Below are 22,272 nucleotides of genomic sequence, written 5' to 3'. Positions count from 1 at the left end.
TAATTCATACTTAACAAAAGTGCTGTTCTAATGATAACAGGGTACACAGCTCACATATGGATTTTGTCCTGAATAAATCCATCTCCTGTACTTTCTGTAACCTGCTTGCAGAGTGTAATCTCAAATCTTCTTAGGCAAGTAATCCTTTTACATGGATTCTAGTTTTTGGGTTTTTTTTTTCTTTCTCCTGAAGAAAAAAAGAAAAAAAGTTGCTCTATGTTTTCCAGCTTATGTGTATGGTGATATGGGATGCTGATTTGCTCATTTACAGTTCAGGTACTGATCCACTTGGTTTTTCCCTTACTCTCCCATTTGCAATGTTGTATCCTTTCTATAAAGTACTAAAACTTTTTTTTTTTTGTTTTTAACCTGCCCTTGTTGAATTTTCAAGCAAGATGGAGGGGTAAAGGTGTTAAAAGGGGTTCAGAAAGTCACAAGTCTGGTAGATGTTCCATAGAAGCCAGGAATCTGAACTACTTTTTCACCAGCAAAATAATATCTGGAGATGTATGGTCAGATTATTAGGGTGTGCCCTAAAGACAATCAGTGTGAAGACTCTGAATATGGAAGAGTTTATTCCTTGCTCTGAAATTCCACTACTTACTAGTTCTCAGCCACTCTGGGGAGTTGAAATAGTATTCTGTAGAGCCAAAAATGTTCCCAGAGGAATGTAGCAGTAAGCAGCCTGCTGGGAAGTAACAGGGAATAATTAAATAAGTAAAGAAGAATATCCTTCTCTCTTCCTGTTACTTAAGACATCCTTTGCAATGCTGTGCCCTGGCCAAGACTGCATTTTTTCCAAAGTCGATACATTTCTGTAAAGATGGTTTCTGTTATAGTGGGTCATGGCTGATTAATTGTAACTATCCAAGATCTGGTGGTACTTGGATGGCCATTTGTAGTTAGGTATCACTCAGGTGAAGCTTTGTGGATGTTCTTGCATAGAACTCCATCTTTGGCAGTTGTTTTTCAACTGACAGAAATGTTTTCTGTATTCCCAGGATGCATTAAGTGGCTTCTGAGACAGATTTGTATGAATTTCTGGAAAAATGGTTCTGTGATGATTTGGTGGCAGCTTTCAATGCAGTGTGTTCTGTGGTTGCAGAATTTATACTGGGCCATTATAGAGGACCATTAAAAGCTGCTTGAGTGACAATGGAGAGCTGGTATTATGGTGTGGTGAGCAGTGATACAGACAGCTGTACTGCAGCCTAAGGTTCACTAGGCACTGGCTGTGCCTGCTGGATTTCCAGTTGGAATGATCTTTCTGTGGTTTTGTTTAGTTATGCAAATGTGAAAATATGAAGAGAAGAATTTTTTCTTAAATACCTTCCCAGTTGTGATTTTTGTTAAGTATGGGTCTGCTATTTTGTTTGACATTTTAAAAGCATTTTTAAGTGATCCTTTTTAGACGCTGTGTTGAAGTAATTGATTATTTCTTCTCATTTTTTTCCATTCTGATGTGGTTGAAAGAAGAGTTGCTTTTGTCCTTAAATGCTTAGGTTTTTCAATCACTCAGGCAGCTTTGTTGGGTTTTTTTAGAAACAACGTGTTTTTATGTGTTTAAATAGTCTTTTTATTTGTCTTGCCCATTTACAAATATATTTCTATTTTTACCTTGGACACGTGGCTTTCCCAGTCTACAAGATTTATTTGCTATCTCAGGAATGAGAAGCCTTTTTCCTTGGTTTATATGCTGATCAGTCTGGGTCTCTCACTAAGTCCTACTATTCAATAATTTCCAGGGTAGAATGATAGAATATGCCTATCCTGTGCAGAAATTAGAGTTAATTGTGCCAAAAAAAAGACGTGGAGATTTGGAAAAATTGGAAGGATCAATGAACTTGGCTTCCCCAGGTAGGGGGGCCTGACACACAAATCTTGAAAGTACCTTATTGCTGCTACTGAAGCATAATTTGGGTAAGGACTGTTGCCTGAACTAACAAAAGCATCTGTTAGGAGAAGCTTGAGGTATCAGACTAATGTATTCTGGGTTTGGCTTGTCTTTTGGGTAATGCTTGTGCTGTGGCAATGAAAAGTCCAACAGCATTTTCTACAGCATTCAAATAGGATACAACTCCATCAACCAGTTTGCCTTCTGTCTTATACAATGGCTAAGTTTCTTCTGTGTCTGCCAGGTTCAAAGGATAGTTTGAGCAGCTACAATAGCCATTTACATCTGTGCACGCTAGCAAATAGTTCAGTATAGTAGAAATGGATTTGTAGATTTGAAACATTTGGTGCTGAGGGCCTAATGTCCACACTGCACGTTTTAACAGATATATTTTTAGTCATTACTTTAATCAGTTAATTTGCCTTGTGGACTAAATAACTGAGTGTGTGGAACTACTTCTGTCAGGACCCAGTTGGTATGCTATGAGATACTTTTGGTTGCTGTTTAAAATGCAGTGGATAAAAACACTGGGGACAGGGGTTTTGAGACTTGGTTCCTCAAGTCAAACTCATCAGTCCCTTATCATTCCTAATATACAAGGAGTACTTCATTTCATTGCCAGATCTTGTGTTCTTTTTCTAATACTGTCCCAAGTTGCACAGTGTTAGGAAATAAAAGCATTCCTATTGTCTGTATAGCATAATAGTCCTATCTTTTTTGGGTTTTTCAGAGTTAAAAAATGTCCTGCCCAGTCTCAAATAGGAGGTGTGGGCTTTGTCTGGGAACAGAAGAAATGACCCTTTTTTCTTAAAATTTTTTTTTTTTTTTTTTTTTTTAAGATTTTTTTTTTAAGATTTTTTTTGTTTTCTTTCCATCTGCTAATTTGGTCTACAATTCATTGCATGATACATTTTTGGTACATTCTAATTCTCTTTATGTGCTTTATGATTCAGTGAAACCATTAAGAACATAGTTCTTTTATTCTGCTTCATCTAACTACATTACCAACATAGTCTTCTAGAAGAAATATATTTCTAAATGAAGCTATTTAGCAGACATATGTGGTCCCAGCTTATTTCCAACTAAACCAGAGTTTTGAAATCTAATTAAAATAGCCTTGAAGCATTGCATCTCTACCTTAAAATTTTGTACTTTGATTTCTATGACATTAAAATGGCATTACATACCTCTATTTGACATATTTCTCTTCATTTGAATGCCTGCTTTTTTTTTTTAAATCATAGAAGAATGGAAAATTACTTGTTAGTCATGTTAAATTAGAGTGTAATCGTTCCTGTGTTGTTCCCACTTTTCCATTTGCTCTAGGACAGTGATTATTCTTATTTTCTGTTGGTTACTGTTATAAATGCTCACAGTATGTTGGTGTATTTAGAGATATTCTATGATTGTTACATTAATTTATCTTACAGTGGGGAAGGGAACACAATGCAGCTTCAATTGTAACGTGTCTTTCATTATACAGAGGAAAATAATGCACTCATTAACTGAGACCCATAAGTAAAAACATTTACAGGTGTGATCAAAAAGTAGTGCTCTGTTCTTGTGAAATAATTAATTGTAGTAAAATGGCAGTAGACCAGATTCCCAAAGCTCATAAATGAAAATAAATACATAAAAGACATCGGTTTGCAGTCTTCAGTATTACAATGCTTCTGCATTCTCTGAGGAGGTGCTGAGAAGTAAAAGGAATTCAAGTTCATTAAAGAGGTAATTAAATTTAATGGCAGAATTGCAACATAAAATTATGCAGCAAAAATGGTGAAATATCTCGATGCCAATGCCGCGCTCACAAAACTGGATGTTTGCTAGGAAGGTGAATTTACAGCATCTAATGGTAGGCAGATGGTTTGGCAGTAAAAAGGAAAAATATGTTCACATCAAGTTTACAAGGCATATCAAAAATTCTATGTTTCTGCCTGTCTGTCATGCCTAGCTAGTATATGTTTATTCCTTTGTGCATGTTGTGTTACTGTACTTCTTGTCCCAAATTCATTTGAAAAGAACTAATTTCTAAGAACTAAGATTTGGAGCTGAATTTCTTTCTGTATCTATTTAATGAACTTTGATCTTTTGCAGTACAAAGAATAAATTTCTCTACCAGAGTTTTCATGGACCTGATTTTAGGGGGCTGTACATCTCCTCCTCTGTGACTGTGAAATTGCAGGATGGCTTGCAGATGATGCCTTAAATAACGTCCTATGAATTAAACTACTTTTATCTATCAGATTCTATTTCTGTTGAATAAAAAAAATTTCACATATGCTTCATTTCTATTCATGTAGCTATGAAAGTGAAGGTTGATTGTATCATACATTTATATATCATACCACGCTTACTCTGAGAGTTTTTCAGCAGAAGAATAGTGGCAGGTGACTTTTCATGTTTACCATGCCATCTCCCTTTATGCTGTAAATACCTGAAGTGATAATAATGAAGCATATCACTGTACAGGCAGTTGCTTAGAAATGGAAAGAGTCTTTTGTAACAGCACCATTTTATTTCAATATATTCTGCATGGGGGTCATATTTTACAAAATAGAGTAGTAAAAATTTTCAGTTTTAAATTAATGCATGTGTCTTCACTGAAGATGGGTTATTTTTTTCTTCCTTCCAATAATTTAAGTATCACGGTATTTTCTTAAAGAGCAATCAGATATTAATTTGCAGTTTGTTAAGTTCAGAGCAGTTGAAGAGGTTATCTCTTAGGACTATTTTCTATTTAGAAAAGGAACACTGGGGTAAAGAGAAGGAAAACAAAAGGTTTCTTTTTCTAATATATAGAAAACCACCAAAGACCACTTAATTGTTTTCCTCAAAGATATTAGCTCAGAGGTGAAGCATAGGTCTCACTCATTAGTTTGCAAGTATCTGCAGAGAATTGTGGATTTGTAGATTAACGTATGCACAGCTGAGGTTCATTTCAACACCTTTGTCCAGAGTATACCCACTACTTGTCTGGTATCACTGAAACAGACAAGCAGTGTTAAAAAAAAAAAAAAAAAAGTGAACAGTTTTGAAGTAAACATTCTCAGATTGAGAAGGATATGTGTCTTGGCTGGATTTTCAAGAATACAAGGTAGAAGAAAATTGAGAGTTACTTGCCTGCATCCAGAACTTTCTGGATCTGATTTGATGCCAGACCACTGTTGCTGCTGGGAGAAGGAGAGGCTATTTTTATGCTGATGTATAATTGCAATGCTTCCAGATTTTCTTTGGTGAGGGATTTTGGTAAGAATTTTCTTTGTTATTACAGCCCTTTTCAGAAATAGAACTGATGAGCCACCAAATCTTTGGAAGCTTGTTAGGATGGTCTCTTGTGTTTGCCACTTCTTAATTTTTTTGGCTACCACTCGTATTAATTTTACACAAAAATTTGAACAATTATTTCCTTTAATGTCTTAGACTTGAGCTAGACTTGAGAAATTTGGAGCAATGTATTTTTTGTGTTCACAGTCTAATCTGAAATTTTGCCTAAATGCAGGGCACACAGGCATAGCAACTGCAATGATCTCTCAAGTTTTTTGGACCTAGACTCTGTTGAGTTTTGCTGAACATGTATTTATTCCATAATCTTAGATTCTGGCACTGGACTATATCCATTTGCTTTGTTTGTATGGTTGTCAGCTACAATCTGTTATAAAGCTTCTTGGTTCTGTTCTTTAAGATAATTTAACCAAGGAAAACCTAATTAAGGTAACACTGGATCATTTGATCTAACCCTTAAAGCTCTTATAGCTACTTGCTGATGCAGGCTGTGCAGAGAGTGTTCTCCCTGCTGATAATGCCAATTGTTTGTCTTGTCCATCTCTCTGCCACCTTTGTAATTCACTGTCTGTGTAACTTTTGGCTTTAGCTTATTTTGGAAAATATGGGAAGTGTTGCTTTCTGTTTGAAGTCTTTTAATTACACATTGAATAATTCATAACTAGCTTGCTGAGCACAGATTTTTGGGTTGTCAGTTTATTGTTACTATTAAATTAAATATAATTTCAGTTAACTATGTATAATTGTTCTTTGAATTCTACAAGCTGAACAAGACATTAATATTGAAAGTTTGTCAAGTGACTGTGAGAACCTTCTTTGTAGTGTTCATAGCATACTCAGACTTTATTTTAGAAATGTGGTCAAAAGACAATAATTATAATTATGCAAGGAAGAGAAGAAGCTAGCAGGTAGCAGCAGAAAGGAAATCAGTCATGCCACATTCAGTGGTTTGAGCAGTAGGGACAGAAGGATCACAGCAAAGACTGCTTAGCTACAACCCTTATCAATGCCAACGTGTTGAAAGGGGTTGACAGGAAATGTGTTCATAATAGAGCCTTATTCTTGGGACTGATTTGTGGACAAATACTGTTTTATGTACTGCCAAGCTGAAAAAAAAAATAGAATGTGTGTGTATTCTTGTCTCATATTTGCTGTCTCCACAAAGAGGGAGCAAAGGTTGTGGAAAAATATTTCAATATAATTTATTTATTCCACAGCCTTTAGAAAACCAGTTAATACCAGGGGTCTGAACCACTGCTGTTGAATCTTAACTTGTAGGACAGTGGCAGCAAGTACTGAAATGTGCATTCAGTAATAAATTTTTTGAGATTCAAGATAAAATTGCAGTAACATACTTTATTATAGATTTCTCCACGATCATTTATAACTTCAGTGAGTTTAAGTCTTGGTGCACATTATTTTACTGTTGAATATCAGATTTACAGGATACAGCAATGTGTGTTTATCTTTCAGTGGTGTGCACCATTGGTATAATTCTGCACTTGTAATTTGTGTGGGGTGTAATTGCTGAGTGAGGCTTAAGTCTCTATGCCAGAGGATTGCACTGGGTTACATCTGTTACCAAACTGGGTCTTTGAATTTAGGAGAGCTTGTGTCATAACTGCATCAAATGGGTTTGTTTTCTGATAGCAGTGTGACACAATGCACCTGAAGAGTCATTGTACAAATCCAGGTACTGGAGAAACTTCTGATCTGTTCATTAATAATTTTTTGTGTCACTGCATCTTTGCTCATTCCCTGTATGATATGCTGGGCCACATCAAATTCTCTCTGCACCTTTTCATTCACTGTGCATAATGCATGAATGTACTTCCAAGAAATGGTTACTGCTCTCCAAGAAATTTTAACAGTTTAGAACAGTCTAACTGTAATAGGTGCCATGCACAATTCCTGAACAAAAGTGGGAAGAAAAGTAAAGTTTTAGAAATAATATATCAATTTCAATAATGGAATGCTTTAATTAAGTAGGTTGAGAGATCCATTTATTTCATTATTGCTTAAAACCTGTGACAACACCAGGATTTTAGGGGTACCGTAGACTAAGCTAATGTGCTTTTTTTGCCTCACTAATGGAAGTAGTAGACATGTACTACTGAAGTGAATAAAATGTTTTTAATTTCCTCATGGGGGCATGGTGAATCCCCTTTTCAATTTGAATTACAATTTTTAAGCACCATTATAGCATTTTAATTTTAGAAATAATAGTCCCGATTGTAAGCCCCACGCTGTGGAGACTTCATAATTATTTGAAAAGTCGATATATTAAGAGGTTGGTACATGAGAACTCTCTGAGTATCTTCTGTTTCTGAGCTGCTGTTCTTATATGTACGTTGTTATTTTTGGGGGGCAGAAGGTCAGTTTTGCTGCATTTTGGTGATTTGTCTTTATCAAGTTGTTCTTTGTTAGCAAAGTTCTGAAATGTTAACAGTGACAGTATGTGACTTCCATGTGTAAAAGGACACTTTTATGGATATGACAGAGTCTGATACAAGAGGTGACCTCTTTCTGTGTACTCACTGTTGCTCTGCTGCTCTGTTGCAGTGCGGTCGGCACGTTTGCCCGAGCCTTGGACTGCAGCAGTTCTGTCCGGCAACCCAGTTTACACATGAGTGCAGCTGCTGCTTCCCGAGACATCACACTGGTAGGTGGCTTCTTAAGCACCCTACAACTTCTCTATCTATGCATTCAGCAGTATCTGGTACTCCCAAGTCCCCATTTTCTGCCTGTTCTTCTTTTAGATGCCTGCATGCCAGGTGTGTGTGTGTGTTAGAAAATCCTGTGTGTTTTCTCTAAGCTTCTCAGTGCTGCCCTTGTAATCACACTATGCAGCACTTGGCTACAGCTGTGGATCACCCACAGCTGTGGATGCCCACAGCAGAATGGGTAATACACATTGTATAGGGGTTCATTCAGGGCAGTGTCAGTTAAAGTATGTGGTAATAAAGCTGACTGAAAATTGTGTGGATAATACTTTGTACTTACTGAGTGTATATGTCATGGTATTTTCTAAAGCATAAGCAATCTCACTTTGTAAGCATATTTTTAAACAATATTTTAATTAGCATATTCCTACTATGTTTTCTTAGTATGCTGTTCACTCTTAATGTAAGCACCTGCATGTTTTAGAGAAAGGGAGAAATATATTGATTACAGGTTTGTTTCTTTATAATCATACTAGTGAGATAATACTGAGTGAGAGAGTGTGCTACAGTAAATAAAGTATTCCAAGAACACTATGTGAGACCAAAATATTACTGTTTCAGAGAATCAAATTTGACTTAGATTTCCAAAGACATCAGCTGTTATATTATTTTAGGTATTTTTGTATCTAAACACTATCACGTAGTTTAGGCTATTTACCAGATACTGGAGTATTAAAATTAGAGGAAACTCAGTAAAACTAGCAGTTTAATTTAAAATAGTTAAGGCACTGCCTTATAAAGTGAATAGAGAGCCCCTAGAACTCAGTTGCACAAAACTTTTTGGGAATGGACAGTACCAGCAGGTTAAAAGAAGGTTAGAAAAATGATGTAGCCATATAGGCCATAAATTAGTACTGAGGAGAGTAGGGAAAGGTGTACCTTCTAATGTCCTCATTCTGAAGCTGCTGGTAAATGAAATGGGAATTGACATCAGACTGTGATTAGACTTATCTGAATATTTTAGCTAATATTCCTTGGTGCTACTGTAAGAGACACAATGCTTAATTTGATGAGTGATTGCTCTGATTCAGTGGGACAATTCTTGTATTCCACATAAAATAAACTTTTTGTTATGATGAGAAAAATATTTAATTTATTACCTTTTGCAGTGTACTCAAAGGCTATTGAACAGGAAACTGTTCAATAGTCTGGACTATGATAGTATTATAAAGGTAGGGGCAAAATGCAATGTTTCCAGTAATACTCAAAATGAATTTTCTGCTTCACAGTTGCCAAGATGACTTTTTCAAATGCTGTTCTGTTCACATTAAATACTTAATTTTGTTCATCAAAATAGTTCTTTAACATTTTTCATGTTATTAATATTTTGTTGGATTAAGAATTTCTAATACATTTCACACATTGCATATCCCTTCTTTATCTGCATCCTGTATTCAGTGATTAATAGAGTGGATTTATCCTTATGGCAATTTCTCATTTGAAAGTACGTGTGCAATGCTGCTAATAAAGGGATACTTTGTTTGAGTGCCATGTTAATGTTTCTCCATTGCAAATGATCCATTAAGTTCCATTACACTTAATGAAAGGCATATCTTATAATGAGGCATCAGAGGAGTCACCCTAGGCTTAATTATTGTGTCTGTCTCTTCTCATTTTTCTACCCCCTCAGCTTTTTAAAACCCTACTTTTTTGCTTTTTGGCAACGTACTTCCTTCTAACTTAAGAAAAGACATGTTTGTCATCATAATAGTTACTTTTTCAGATATTTCCACGTTAATTTGGAGCATATTTTCAGCAGCAGTTAAAGTTAGGAGAGACATTTGCAGAACTTGTGGTGTATCTCATTTATACTTTGGATATAGGTGCATAACACTAAGAAAATTATTCCATCTATCTTGTTAATGCAAGGCAGATAACCCTTGTACCTGAGGTGCTATTAATAGAATTTCTGTATTCCATACCTGTGGCTTTCCAGTGTTCCTGATTAAGTTTTAATCCTAATTACTTTTAATCAGAGGTAACTGTAAACAGAATGATATTAAAAAAAAACAAACCCTAGATTATGAACATAGATAAATTCAGGGTTGATGTACACATTTCTTGCAGATGAATAACAACTGAGAGGCTGCTTTCAGGCTCCTTTATTTTGAAAACATAGGAAAGGTAATGAGACAAGATAGGAAACCACCTGCTTTTAGAAAACCCTACTGAAACAATGTGTGTTTACCTTCTCAGATGGTAATGTGTTTCTCTTACAGTGGTAAAGACTTGTGAAACAACCAACTAAAACACGCATTTCTGGCCTCCTCAAAGGCAGTGTTTTATTTTATAATGATAATTGATCTCTAAAAGGAAAAGGGGATTGGGAAGACTTTCTGTTTCAGATTCCTACATATTTCATAGTGCATATAGTGACCATGAGAGCCATTTAAAGCAAAGCAGGCTGATAGCATCACTTGCTCCTTGTGGTGGGTGTCTCTTCAAAATGAAGAGTATGAACAGTCGTTTTCTTTGCATTTTGGATGGTGTCTTTTTAATGATTTTTATTAGACTTCCATATATGTGGCCCCTAAGGTAAACACACTTAAAATATGATTGAGTTGGAGAATCCACACTCAGTTTCCAGTTTGAGTGCTTTGTTGGAGACAGTTCAGTCTGAAATTGCAGCTGGTTTGGGAGCTGTGTTGTGTGGCTGGTTGCAGGATGCCCTCTCATGCCCTTTCTTCCAACTCCATGCAGCCCTTCCTTAGCTTTTGGTGGGAAGTTTCTTCCTCTGCCTGCTCATATTTGGACTTGAAGTTGCTTCTTACCTGCGTGGCTAGCACTTTTCCTCTGATGGGCCCCCATGGTGTGCTGGACAGCATGCTCTGGGCAGGGGTCTTAGGGAAGGGTGGTTTTTTCTCTGTCCTTCAGGCTCCTGTTTGGGAGAGGCAATGCCAGGTCTCCCAGCCTCCTGCTTCTTAGGGCAAAACAGGTAAAAAGAAGATACTCCAGGACTTTTTTTTCTCAGCCTCTATTAATTCCTTCAGGCTTCTCTTGCTTTTGCTACCACAGTTTGCACTGCAGTGTGGAAATTTGATGTAGGTAAGAGCTGACAAACCTGTAGAAGGCAGAGCTGTTATCAATGAGTTTGTCAATGGTCTTCTGTCACAGGACAGTGAAGACCTAAAAGAGTTCAGTATGAATCTTTTCTTTAGAAATATAAAAAAAAGGCATTATGGAGTCAGATATTTATTATAGAGGAAAACGAACATAAAGCCAAGGGCAAGATTCCGATTTATTCACTTCTCTTGTCATTTTTATGAGAGTTGGTATCAGTGAATAGATCTGGATTCAGCAGCTGCTTGGAAGATGCTCTGTGTGTACTGCTTTCCTATGAGTGCTGCAATGCAAACAGAGATTTAAATCTCAGTAATACATCTACTGTAAGGACTCAATCTTTAGACCTGGTTTACTCATTGCCTGAATGGGAAACAATAAATCAGTGATTTCAATGTACATTCTCTAATATGAAGCTGATGGATTTTAGGCATTGTGTTACATATTTTCATATTAGAATCCTTGATTTCAACAATGGCTTTTCTGGCTGGTAAATTTGATTGGACCATAAGTAAAACGATACATTTCAGGATAATAGTGACATTGCTTCTTGCAGACAAAACAGTTTCAGACTCTTGTGCTTGATAGCACTCAAAGACCTACAGTAAACACTGGAGTAAGACAATAGTCATTCATAGACGATGGCAGAAGATTAGAAAATTCCATTATTTGCAGTAGATTTGTATGCAGAAGCTCAGCTGGAATTGCTGTACTGACACATAATGCAAGAGTGTTCTTTCCTTGAAAGGTTCTCATAGCTGGGTTTGTGGCTGTGTGCGAGTCTGCACGTGCTCCTTGGAGCTCAGCACTGTGGTGGGACACACTGGAAAGGGACTGATACAGTCACAAACATTATTTCACTTATAGCTCTGATACCTCCTTCAGCACAGCCACTTGGATTGTGCTGATGGGGTCTTTTGGGACACTGAGTCAGAAATGCTCCTTGTGTGTTGCTCGTTTTTCCAACAGGTGGATTTGTTTACTTTTTATATTCCCCATCATTGGTTAGCAATGGGAGCGTTCAGTGTTACCTACAGTGGAGTGATTGTTTTAATTTGTTTGTTTTCTGTTTTTCTCTTTTATAACAGAAAGGGAATCAACAAAAGAAATCTTATTTACTGGTCTGTGACAACAGTGTTTAGCAAGGGATGAAAATCTTGCTGCTCTTTCAGTATGATGATAATGAAAACAATGTCTTCTTTTACCAGCAATGAGAATATTGAGCTCATAGATGTCTGAGCAGTTGTTTAGTTATTATTTAGAGCTTCTGTTAATTGAAGATGGCCCCACAGTCAATATATGCCACTGTCTTTATTGGCTTTCTTGGAACCGGTTTCTACCAATGAGAGATTTGTTAAGAAATGTTTACTAGTAATTTGCAGGAGCTAATAAACTAAAGTCATTTTTTGTAAACATTTTATCAAGGTATTTCCTTTCCCAGATTAAGTAATAAACCATTTATTTTGCTCATATTCTGCAGCAGAAAACTATGATATCAAGATTCCAAATTTAGCATTAATTGAGTCTCCTTGCTTGTTTTATAGAGAATAACAAATTGAATTTGCATTACTGACTACTGTCTATGTAAACACGTCTTTATTCTCTCCTTGTCCCTGCCAGTTTCATGCAATGGACACACTGCATAAACACAACTATGATCTGAGCAGTGCCATCAGTGTTCTGGTGCCTCTGGGAGGGCCTGTCTTGTGTAGAGATGAAATGGAAGAGTGGTCAGCATCAGAAGCTAGTTTATTTGAAGAGGCTTTGGAAAAGTATGGCAAAGACTTCAATGACATTCGACAAGACTTTGTAAGTATGAAAGTTGTGCTCTTTCCTTTAGCTGTGTTTTGCCATGGTTGAGCATAGCTGCCTTCTGGAGGTTTGGAAGGTTTAGCTAGGGGAGAAATCTGTGTAGCTAATATGTGATTAACATATCTGTGTTTTATCTGGTTGAAAGTCAGTATGGTTTCTAGTTCAGTGCTGTTGTTTGGAAAGATGGTGACAGAAGTTAATCTGTTTAGTGGTTTAATATCATCTAGGACGTCTCAAACTGAAACGTTCAGATAAGGATTTTTAAAAGGATCTTACAAGCATCTGAAAAAGGTCCAGGAACTTTGCAGTGTGTTTCCATAATTTCCAGTGAAATTCATTAGCAGCTACATGGCTGGCTCCCCTGGGTGTTTTTGGAAAGCTGGGGTTTCCTGCTCTGGTTAGCAGAGAGAAATTTGTATTCAGATAGATTTTGAAATGTACTATAGGGAGTTGTAGTGACATATTAGATATTTTGGCAGTTCTGAAAAGTAAAAGAAATGTTTTCCAATATGTTCTAACTGCAGTCATTTTGGTAGTGAAGTATCAGACTATAGGCAGTAAACCCTTTATTTTGCTTTTAATTTGCTAATTCTAATGCAGAGTAATGAAATTAAATGGATTCTAACACTGATTGCTGGAATTGTTAGTAACTTGCTGCAATTTTTTTCACATTTTATGGAAAGCCTTTTTCTTTCAAGCAAAAATATTTCCTCTGTTTTACCATACTCAAGTTGGGCTTCATGAAAAAGTTAAGATTTGAACCAAAGGAATTCCATTATTTAAGACTGAAGTAGATTGAACCATTTTCACATTAATCTCATTCTGCTTGACTCTGAGCACTCAGATTTTTTTATTTTCTTTGCAGAAGTTTGTCAATAATCTTTGTGAGAGGGAAAAAAAGTACTGTATGGTAAAAGTAGAAGTCCTTCCAAGATAGAGTGCAGGACAGTGGGAGGAGGCTTGGCAGTGAGCTGAGCTATCTTTCCTTCATTTTCACAGATTTGAAATGGAACAGGTAATTGAATGAAGGTGGGAAGGGAAGGCTATTGTTTTTCTGAATAACTGACATTTTAATAGGTATATTATATCTGCATGCTTAATTTTGAGATTCCTGAGGGAGAAAATGTTCACTGCATTCATGACATAAGGTTGTAAGTTGCATCATGGCTGAAACAGCTCTTTTAAATTCAAGAAAATATTATTGAAAAACAATATTTATAGTGTTTTTTTTTAACATAAATCTTGATGTCAACTACATTCCTTATTATTTCTTATACAGACAAATGGTTCTCATTTGTAACTGTGCAACAGTTCAGGAGCTATGTATTCTAATTAAATGGTTCCTAATATATAATATTTGGCTTTTGAAAATGCCTTGAGCATATAACATGTTTTATTGGCTTTTTACAAGTTGTGTCCTAACACAATTTGTAAGCAAGCATGCAGAAGGCTTGTCTCTGGTATTTATGAAGTTTTCTTACTTTCTGTATGATTTCTGTGTTATCTATTACTACATTAAAGTGATGCAGTGTAGTAACATGTTGCAAGAATTGTAATTTGTAATCTGCATTTGTAATATTCAAATGCTGGATATTTGAATGACTTTATGAGAAGCTGTTTACAATGTTCAAATTTTATCTTGGCTACCCTGATAAAATCCTGCTACCCTCCCTCTTTCACTAAATCTTTCTTCCCAAAATCAGGTATTTTCCCCTGATCTCATCCCAAAGCAGGAGACACACAGATTTTGTGATAGCATTGAATAGTCTACTGAGAGCACCTTAACCATGAGTCAGAGTGCAGCACAAATTGATGTGGAGCACTAATTAATTCATTTAGTTAGAATAGGGATATTATCTATTCTTAGTAGCTTTTTTTTTTAATCTTTGCAAAAATGTCATTTAAAAAGCATCCTTAGAAGAACATCTATTTTATATCTCAATTTATACGGTACTAAGAAGAGTGCACAGTCTTTATTTAATTCTATGTAGTTTGAAATCATTCAGTTATGTTAGTCATTGCATAGTCTTGGGATATCTTCATTTCTCTAGTGTAAAACTGATGTGTTCTCACTTCCTGTGTAGCATTCTATAAGTGCAGGGATTTGACAACACACATTTGCTTTTTAAGTAATCATCGAAAGTAGTCCTTGGAGATTTAGATCACGGATATGTGAAAGTTTCTGCAAGGTGAGGCAGGTATAAACATGTAGCACATAAGCAGTGATTTCCATGATAATACTTTTATCTGTTATCATCCCTCTCTTCAGTGGTGAGCCAGTGACAAGTATCTAAGTACTCTTAGATGTGTTGTTAGGGCACGGGCAAAGAAGATAATGAGGTGATAGTGTACGTGTGAGCTTGTTTGGGTCTCCATGTAGGATCTAAAGATAAAATTAATGTCTGCAGTGCCTGAGATTAAACTCCAACCTCAGCAGACATGCAGTGGTGCCACAGGACAGGCAAGAAAGTCAGGTTGCAGTCTCCTGAAGCAGAGGGGTGATGTAGTACCTGCCTGAGTCATTCCATCCCAGAGGAGTTGCCTTTTCTGAGTTGGCCCAGATTTGCAAGGCACAGCAGCTGCAATTGCAGCCCTTACATGACAGTTCTGTAAAGGGCAGATTCATTTACTTTTCCATGAGTTACTGTGAACTGCCACTGTTTGATGTTCACTGTGCATCTCAAGTATTAAGCTACAAACACTAAATATTAGTAAACAAGATTGTTATAAATTTAATGGTGTAAAGGTCTTTTCTTTTTTCATAGCTAGGAGATGCTCATTTGTAATCAAGTTGCCAGTCTAGCTTTTGAATGATAATTTTCATCAGCTGTTGACTCATTGACTCTTGTAGGAGAGGTTCTTCTGTCTTTAAGACTCTGTGCAAATCCTAATCAAGTTAAACCTTATAAGCAAATTCAAGTTACTTGATGTGCTTGAATTATTTCACATACCATAGTAGAATGGAGAAAGAATGGATATTTTATGTTCTCCAGATGTAACTATTTTCCTAACACTAAGTCAAAGATGTTATACTTGTTAATTCTTAGTTTATCATTATCAACAGTTTTCACAAATTTAAATATTACATCTCAGATATGGCAGGAAAGACCTTGGTAATCCAGACTAGGAACTGTTTATAGAAAGCAGGAGCAACTGTTTTCCAGCTTTCTAAAATTGTGAAAATGTGCCTTAAAATTACCATGTTTATTTTAGGATGCGTCATAATCCTAAATTTTTCTTGATGATCTGATTTGATTGGACTATTTTTAGCCTGGAGAAACTAAAGAAACTTAAAATCTCCCTCTCTCTGTTTTTATAGAGCTGATAGCTTTTGCTAATTTTCACCTGCAAAAATGTTATGCAGATGAGAGTATTTACTTATTTCAAGAAAAGAATTTGGTAATGACAATATATTATTCTAGGGCTGTTCACAGCTTCACTGGCAGTTCAGAGCATGAAGTCCATAGATAAATGGAATACAGGTTAGCCATACTCTGTTTGTCAAACAGCTTTTCCAAGTTTTGAATCAAAGTGTAAAAGGATTACTGCTATTCAGCCCAAGCATCTTAATTGACTTCCTTTAATTGTAGATGCTTACTGAGTGAATGAACACACTGGTGTCACAGCCATAGTTAAAACAGATGAAAGTATCTTCTAGAGAAATGGCATGAACGTGCTAATAAATATTCAGGAAGGAAAATAAATATGGATATGCTAAAATGAAATAATTGATAATGGCAGGTGGTTGGGTGACAGCATTTCACCTGGATGCCAGGAGGAATTTGGAGCCTGGAGATGGAGAATCATTTCATCTGTCACCTCACACCAAAGACATCGTGTCACGGGTCTTTTTGAGGGAAGATTTCTCTCAAGGCATTATTTACCTGAGAAAGCAAAAGGAATTTGGGAACCTGAATTGTGTTACTACTTATTGGGACATCAGCATATGCATTTCATACACTGCTACTTTTGGATCAAATGTATGTTGTTCAGGGATTCAACACATTGTGGTACACTTCTGATTCTGAACCTGAATCAAGCACCTTGAAAAACTAGTGAGCTCCTGCATGCAGAGAGAGGCAGTTTGAGAAGGTGCTCCTCTGGTGTTCTAGGAATTTAAGGTGCACAAAACTCTTGGCTTAAGAAGTGCAGAAAGCTGCCTAGTGGGATCAGTAAGGTTGGAAAGATCAGTTTCCACACCTGTATTTGCTGGAACCTCCTAAACATCATCGGCGTTTCTAGAAAGCAGATAATGTTTGCATTAATGCATGCCTCTAGAAAATATAACACGCTAATTAGCAACGGCTCCAAGTTATGAAGAAAAATGGTGTGAATTTTAGATGAGACATCCTAATTTAAATTATTGAAAGACCTTGTGGAGTTAAATAGATCATTTGGTGATAATTAAAAATGATTGCCTAATTTTCTCCCCTACACTTAGGTTAACACATTTTTATTTTACTCATGAATATGGGCACCCAAAATAATTTTCATTATCAAAGGTACCTTGTTTGTACAGAGATTTTTGTGAAATATTTGTTGTCAGTATCACTCTTGTTGCTCAGGGTAACATTTGTCCCTCGCATCCTTTTGTTTCTTGTTAAGAGTTGAGAGCATGTGGGAGTTTATGCAAAACTAGTGGTAATGTATGAGCAGCTGAGTTGTCATGGGTCATGAAAAATCTGTGAACTAAGTATGGTATCCTTTGTCTTTTTTAAGAGTAAAATTATCATGAGACTTGAGCAGTCTTGTCAAGATGATTTCTTTTAGTCCTAACGTTTTTCTCCATCTGACACTTTGTAATAGAGATATTACCTCCTGTGTTTCCTGTTGGAAATCTGCATTATGTTTGATCATTTTGTTTAACTATATGGCTTAAAGTTATTTATAAATTTATTCATATATTTATTATGAATAAATTATATTTAGATTTGGATGTGTGATACCATAATTCTGCTTACTTGTTAACTACAAGGAAAGGTTGTTAATTATTAATTAATTTCAATGTGTGTTTGTTTGCATATGGATTCTAATGCAGTTATTTAATGCATTCAGGTTTTAGAATTTGTTTCAGCCATACTTGATTTTAACATGTGTTTAACAAGAAGTGGACATTGCAATTTCTTGGAACCACTTTAACTTGTAACAAACAAATGTTTTTCAGCTCCCTTGGAAGTCTCTGACTAGCATCATTGAGTATTACTACATGTGGAAAACCACTGACAGATATGTGCAGCAGGTAATTTAATGACTATTTCAGAATGAACCAGTCTGAGGCGTTCTTCAAAAAAAGTGATCTTGTTAAAGCATAAAAATCTGTTTGTGTTCTTGAAAAGATATTTGATGGGAGGCCTAAGGCAATATTTTGGGTTCTAGACCAGTGGTTCTGTGCTGTTACAGGCTGCATTGTCGAATTCTCTGTTTCCTGCTGTACATCCCATAGCTGTAAGGGGCTTTTTAACCTCTTTGTATTGTATGCTGGTTTGGAGCAATGGGATTCCTGGTTCCTCCTGCAGTAGGGGATCAGACCAAATGGGCTGCAGAGCAAATGCTTTAGGCTGTGAAGCTCTGCCATGGGACTGAAGGAAGCAGAAAAATACATTGTGCTAAAGTGGCTGCTGGTGTTATGAACCTTTTATTGGTACTTCTGGATAAAACATTACTTTGGCATTACCAGCATTTCAAAATTGGGATCCTTCTGCACACAGTGGATGTGTTCATCCTTCTGATTAAATGTTTAGGTTGCTGTGGAGCAAAAACATGTTAGGATTATATTGGATACCAATGCTGGGATATTTTTATCAGGTTTAGGCAAAATATCAGTGTTGGTGCTTTTTATATACTATAGTCTTTATATATTTACTCCTTGGTTTAGGCATAAAATACTTTAAAATTTTAATTTCCAATTTAATGTTTAAGCTTGTAGCTCGTTTATTTGCTGCATAATTAATGGTGATGTTATAGACAGTATATTGAAAATATTTTTTATGCTGTAGTAACTGCAGCTGTACTGTTAGATGTATCTTTGGACTTGTTTCAGATTAAATGTATCAGAGGGATAATTACTTCAGGTTGTTCTGATTTCTTTGAAATTGTTTCTACATCACCTTGTTAGGGCATGGAAGGTAAGGGAAAGGTCTTTTACCTCATGGTGGAATCTTGGAGTATCACTAGGATGTTTTTGTTCTCAGGATAATGCAAATAGAATATAATATGTTCCATATAAAGTCAAGTTTTTCTAGGTTTGTCACCATTAATTTCACTTTTAACCCCGATTTTCACTGTTAATGTTTATCCTAGAAAAGTGCTGTCAGCAGATTTGCTGTGCATCTTGTCAGGTCTTAATGGTTGACCAACAGATTATCTTTAAGAGTCAGATAAAAATGTGACTTTTTTTCTAGAGTACTTGTTCTGGAGTGGTTGGTGAAAGACTAAGATGCCTTTTGTAGCTCTCTAGAGCTCTCCTATGATTCTGTTGCTACAGTGATCAAGGCATGTGTGTTAAGGTTGCATATCCTTTCACAGGACTGAGGTTTTTACAGGAAAATCATATGGGCATTATGATATCTGCACCTGGATTGCTCTTGTAAATGCCTGTGTTTTAGTTGTAACTAAATAAACTTCCATCATTCTACTCAGACTATGGCAATGCACTCAGGATGGAATGCTTTAGAAGTGTTCTTTCAGGGTCATGTATGTGATCATCAATAATAAAATAGGTGTAGGCCAAATGCCTAATTTTTATCTTGGTTAACATTTCTGTAATCCTTCCTAAGAAGGGATCAGAACTTCATCATGTCCTTGTTTAGTTTTTTGTGGAATGGTAAAAATTAGCACAGTTCAGTAAAAACAATATCTCTAGGTTTTTTTCCTTTCCCAAAAAAGAACAAGCAGTGATAATTGAATGTAGTTCAGGAAGAACATTTATTCAGTAATAAAGGGGCAATTTCAGAGTAATTCTTCTCTAAATCTCATGCTTGAGGGGCAGGGGGACTGATGGGAATAAGAAGATGAAAAATGTCAGTGCACATATTTGAATCTTAAAATACAATCTCTGAGTTCTAGATTATTTCTTTTTTTCAAATTGGATGTGTTGTGTCAGGCATGAGAAAGGTTTCTTTATCATAATTGTTACTAAATGTTATTTTTGCTAAGTTATAGGTGTGGTGATTTAATAGCAGTGGAGGTACTGCTGCCACCTTGCTTTGAGAACATCTTCCCTTCAAGTCAAAGCAAACAGAAGATATGTTAAAGTTCTCTGAGCTTGTCTAGCAAAATTAATTCAGTCCTGGTGAATTAATCATTCCTGCTGATAGGGCACTTCTCATGACCACTACATGATGTAGTGTTTGAGGAAGGCCAGGTTTTGATTGATTCATTCTACTGAATGAAAACTTACATGTGATATTCTCCTTGAAAGTCCAATTCAATAGGAATAGACTTTATGGAGACTTTGTAAGAGGAAAAGAGTGAACATACTAAATAGTAGCTAAATTGGTGTACTGCAACAATGTATTAAATTTCCCTCTCATTTATTTATTTCCACTGTTGAAAACAGTACTAATTTAGGAAAGTGATCATTTCTTGGAATATTTGTAAGTTTATATTCATAACAAAAAATTCTTAATACCCACAAGTATTCATTTTCAATGCTAGTTCATTAAAAGCAGTAGGTGAAAAACTGGGTTAGTGTAGTTTGACCTGTCCTGCAATGCAGTCTATAAGACCTGTTTGAAATACTGTTTAAGATGTAAATTTTTTTTCCAGGTGAAGCATCAACTCTTTTGTTACATTGCTCCAGTAATTTATTACATTGCTCCAGGGGATTAGTTACAAACTGCTGCTTTGTTTCTTGTCTAAATATTTTCAGTTTCAAATTCCAGCTTTTACCAGTTCACCCTCTAGATTTCAACAGACAGAGGTTTCATCTCAGAAACTGCAGCTCTTTCTTTCTGCACCCTTTCCTCTCTCTCAGTACTTAGAATTTGGTATGGTGAGAATTCAAGCTGTGACATATTCTGTTGCTTTTGGAGACCAATGTTAGCCATAGTTTTAATGTATAAAAATATAGCTTGTACTGAAATGCCATTGATTTTTTTTTTTTTTTTTTTTTTAGATGACAGTATATCATTCACTTTAATAAATAAGGGAGAAAAGCAATTGTTAAATTGCATTCCTTACAACTCCCATGCCAGTACTGAAAGTATGCTAAAATTTAATTAATGTGTATATATTGACACTGCCATCAGGGCTTAATACAGCTTCCTACACATGCCTTTACATTCTGACAATGCTTCAGGGCTACTTTCCTCCTTTCTTGTCCCTGATTGTATTTTCTCTTTAGCTCATGGTAGATGTGCAGTGAGATTTACTCATTATTTTTGTAGAATGGAGCCAGTTTGTTAGGAAGCTCTGAGGAATGTGTGCTAACCCGTTGCCTGGCAGTCTGACATGCGTCTTTCAGGCTGAAAAAAAAATTCTGTATTGTTGGATGCAAAACCAACAAGGGACAGTTGTGGAAAACCTGTGTCCTGCTGTTAAGCAGCGGGAGTTCACTCTTGAGAGCTCCTCTGCTGAGGCTATGAAATGTTCTCAGATTAAAATCTACCAGTTTATGAGACTTGGAGCACTGTGCTGCTGCTGTTCTTTCTCCTTGTTTTCGTAAAAACTGACCCAAGCAGGCAGAGCAGACCATATTTGCATTTTTCTATGGGCCCACTGAAGCTAGAGCAGTGTTGCCAAGCCTGGCATTGGGGAAGGATTGCAATTGTACCAGCAGTGTCATCTGTAGCTCCAAACAACTGGGCATCTGTGGACAGCAAAAGGCTGTAAGGAAGAAAAAAAAACTGTGTTCTGGAGATAAATGGAAAAGAGCTCTCATATTGCATGGGAACTAATTGATGGTGGCATGGATTGATTAGAAGTGTATTTGATACACATTACTCCTTAAAGGGAGAATTTTATAAATGGACAACACAGAGGCAACTTAATGAAATGGAAAAGAACAGCAATTTACACCAGGATGTGTAGTCAGACTGCTGGGCCAGTAAAGCTGAATAACCCTGTAACTCACCTCATGGCTCTGGCAAGGGACTCTCAGAGCAGAGTTATCTAATGATATTTTTCCCAAGGTGGGAAATATTTTCCTGAATTATAAACCTTGCAAAAATTGGATATCTAAAAATAGGAGTACAGCAGAGAGGAGAAGTGGCTATTGTAGGTGAAGTGAAGGGCTGAATTTTAGTCACCTGATAAATATAGGTAGTACTGATTTATTATTGCTGTATATAAATGCCTCCCCTCCTTTTTTTATTCTCTGTAATGAAATTTACCATGTTTCAAATCCTTTTTCTCTCTTGACTTTTTCTTTTTTTCTTCAAGTGAACAGAAGTAATATCTTGAGTAAAGAAACTGCAGGGAAATAATGGGGTTTTTTACATCTTTTATATACAAATGTTTTGGATAACCTGCAGACACCTAAACTCTGTATTTCTTGTG

At 36.2% G+C, this 22,272-nt stretch overlaps 1 protein-coding gene across 2 annotated transcripts in view; it reads left to right on the top strand.

Moving 5' to 3' along the window:
- Positions 1-22,272, top strand: part of MTA3 (metastasis associated 1 family member 3) — a 133,213-nt gene that overhangs the window by 52,522 nt on the left and 58,419 nt on the right. For both annotated transcript variants that reach the window (XM_056488054.1, XM_056488053.1), the window contains exons 8-10: positions 7,742-7,841; positions 12,583-12,771; positions 17,939-18,013. In XM_056488054.1, the coding sequence (XP_056344029.1) occupies positions 7,742-7,841; positions 12,583-12,771; positions 17,939-18,013 (364 nt within the window). The remainder of the gene's footprint in view (positions 1-7,741; positions 7,842-12,582; positions 12,772-17,938; positions 18,014-22,272) is intronic.

The sequence above is a fragment of the Oenanthe melanoleuca genome, chromosome 3 (genome assembly GCF_029582105.1).
Source record: "Oenanthe melanoleuca isolate GR-GAL-2019-014 chromosome 3, OMel1.0, whole genome shotgun sequence".
Lineage (NCBI taxonomy): Eukaryota > Metazoa > Chordata > Aves > Passeriformes > Muscicapidae > Oenanthe > Oenanthe melanoleuca.
The sequence above is the reverse complement of the archived record's forward strand: the minus strand, read 5'-3'. Positions and strand labels throughout refer to the sequence as shown.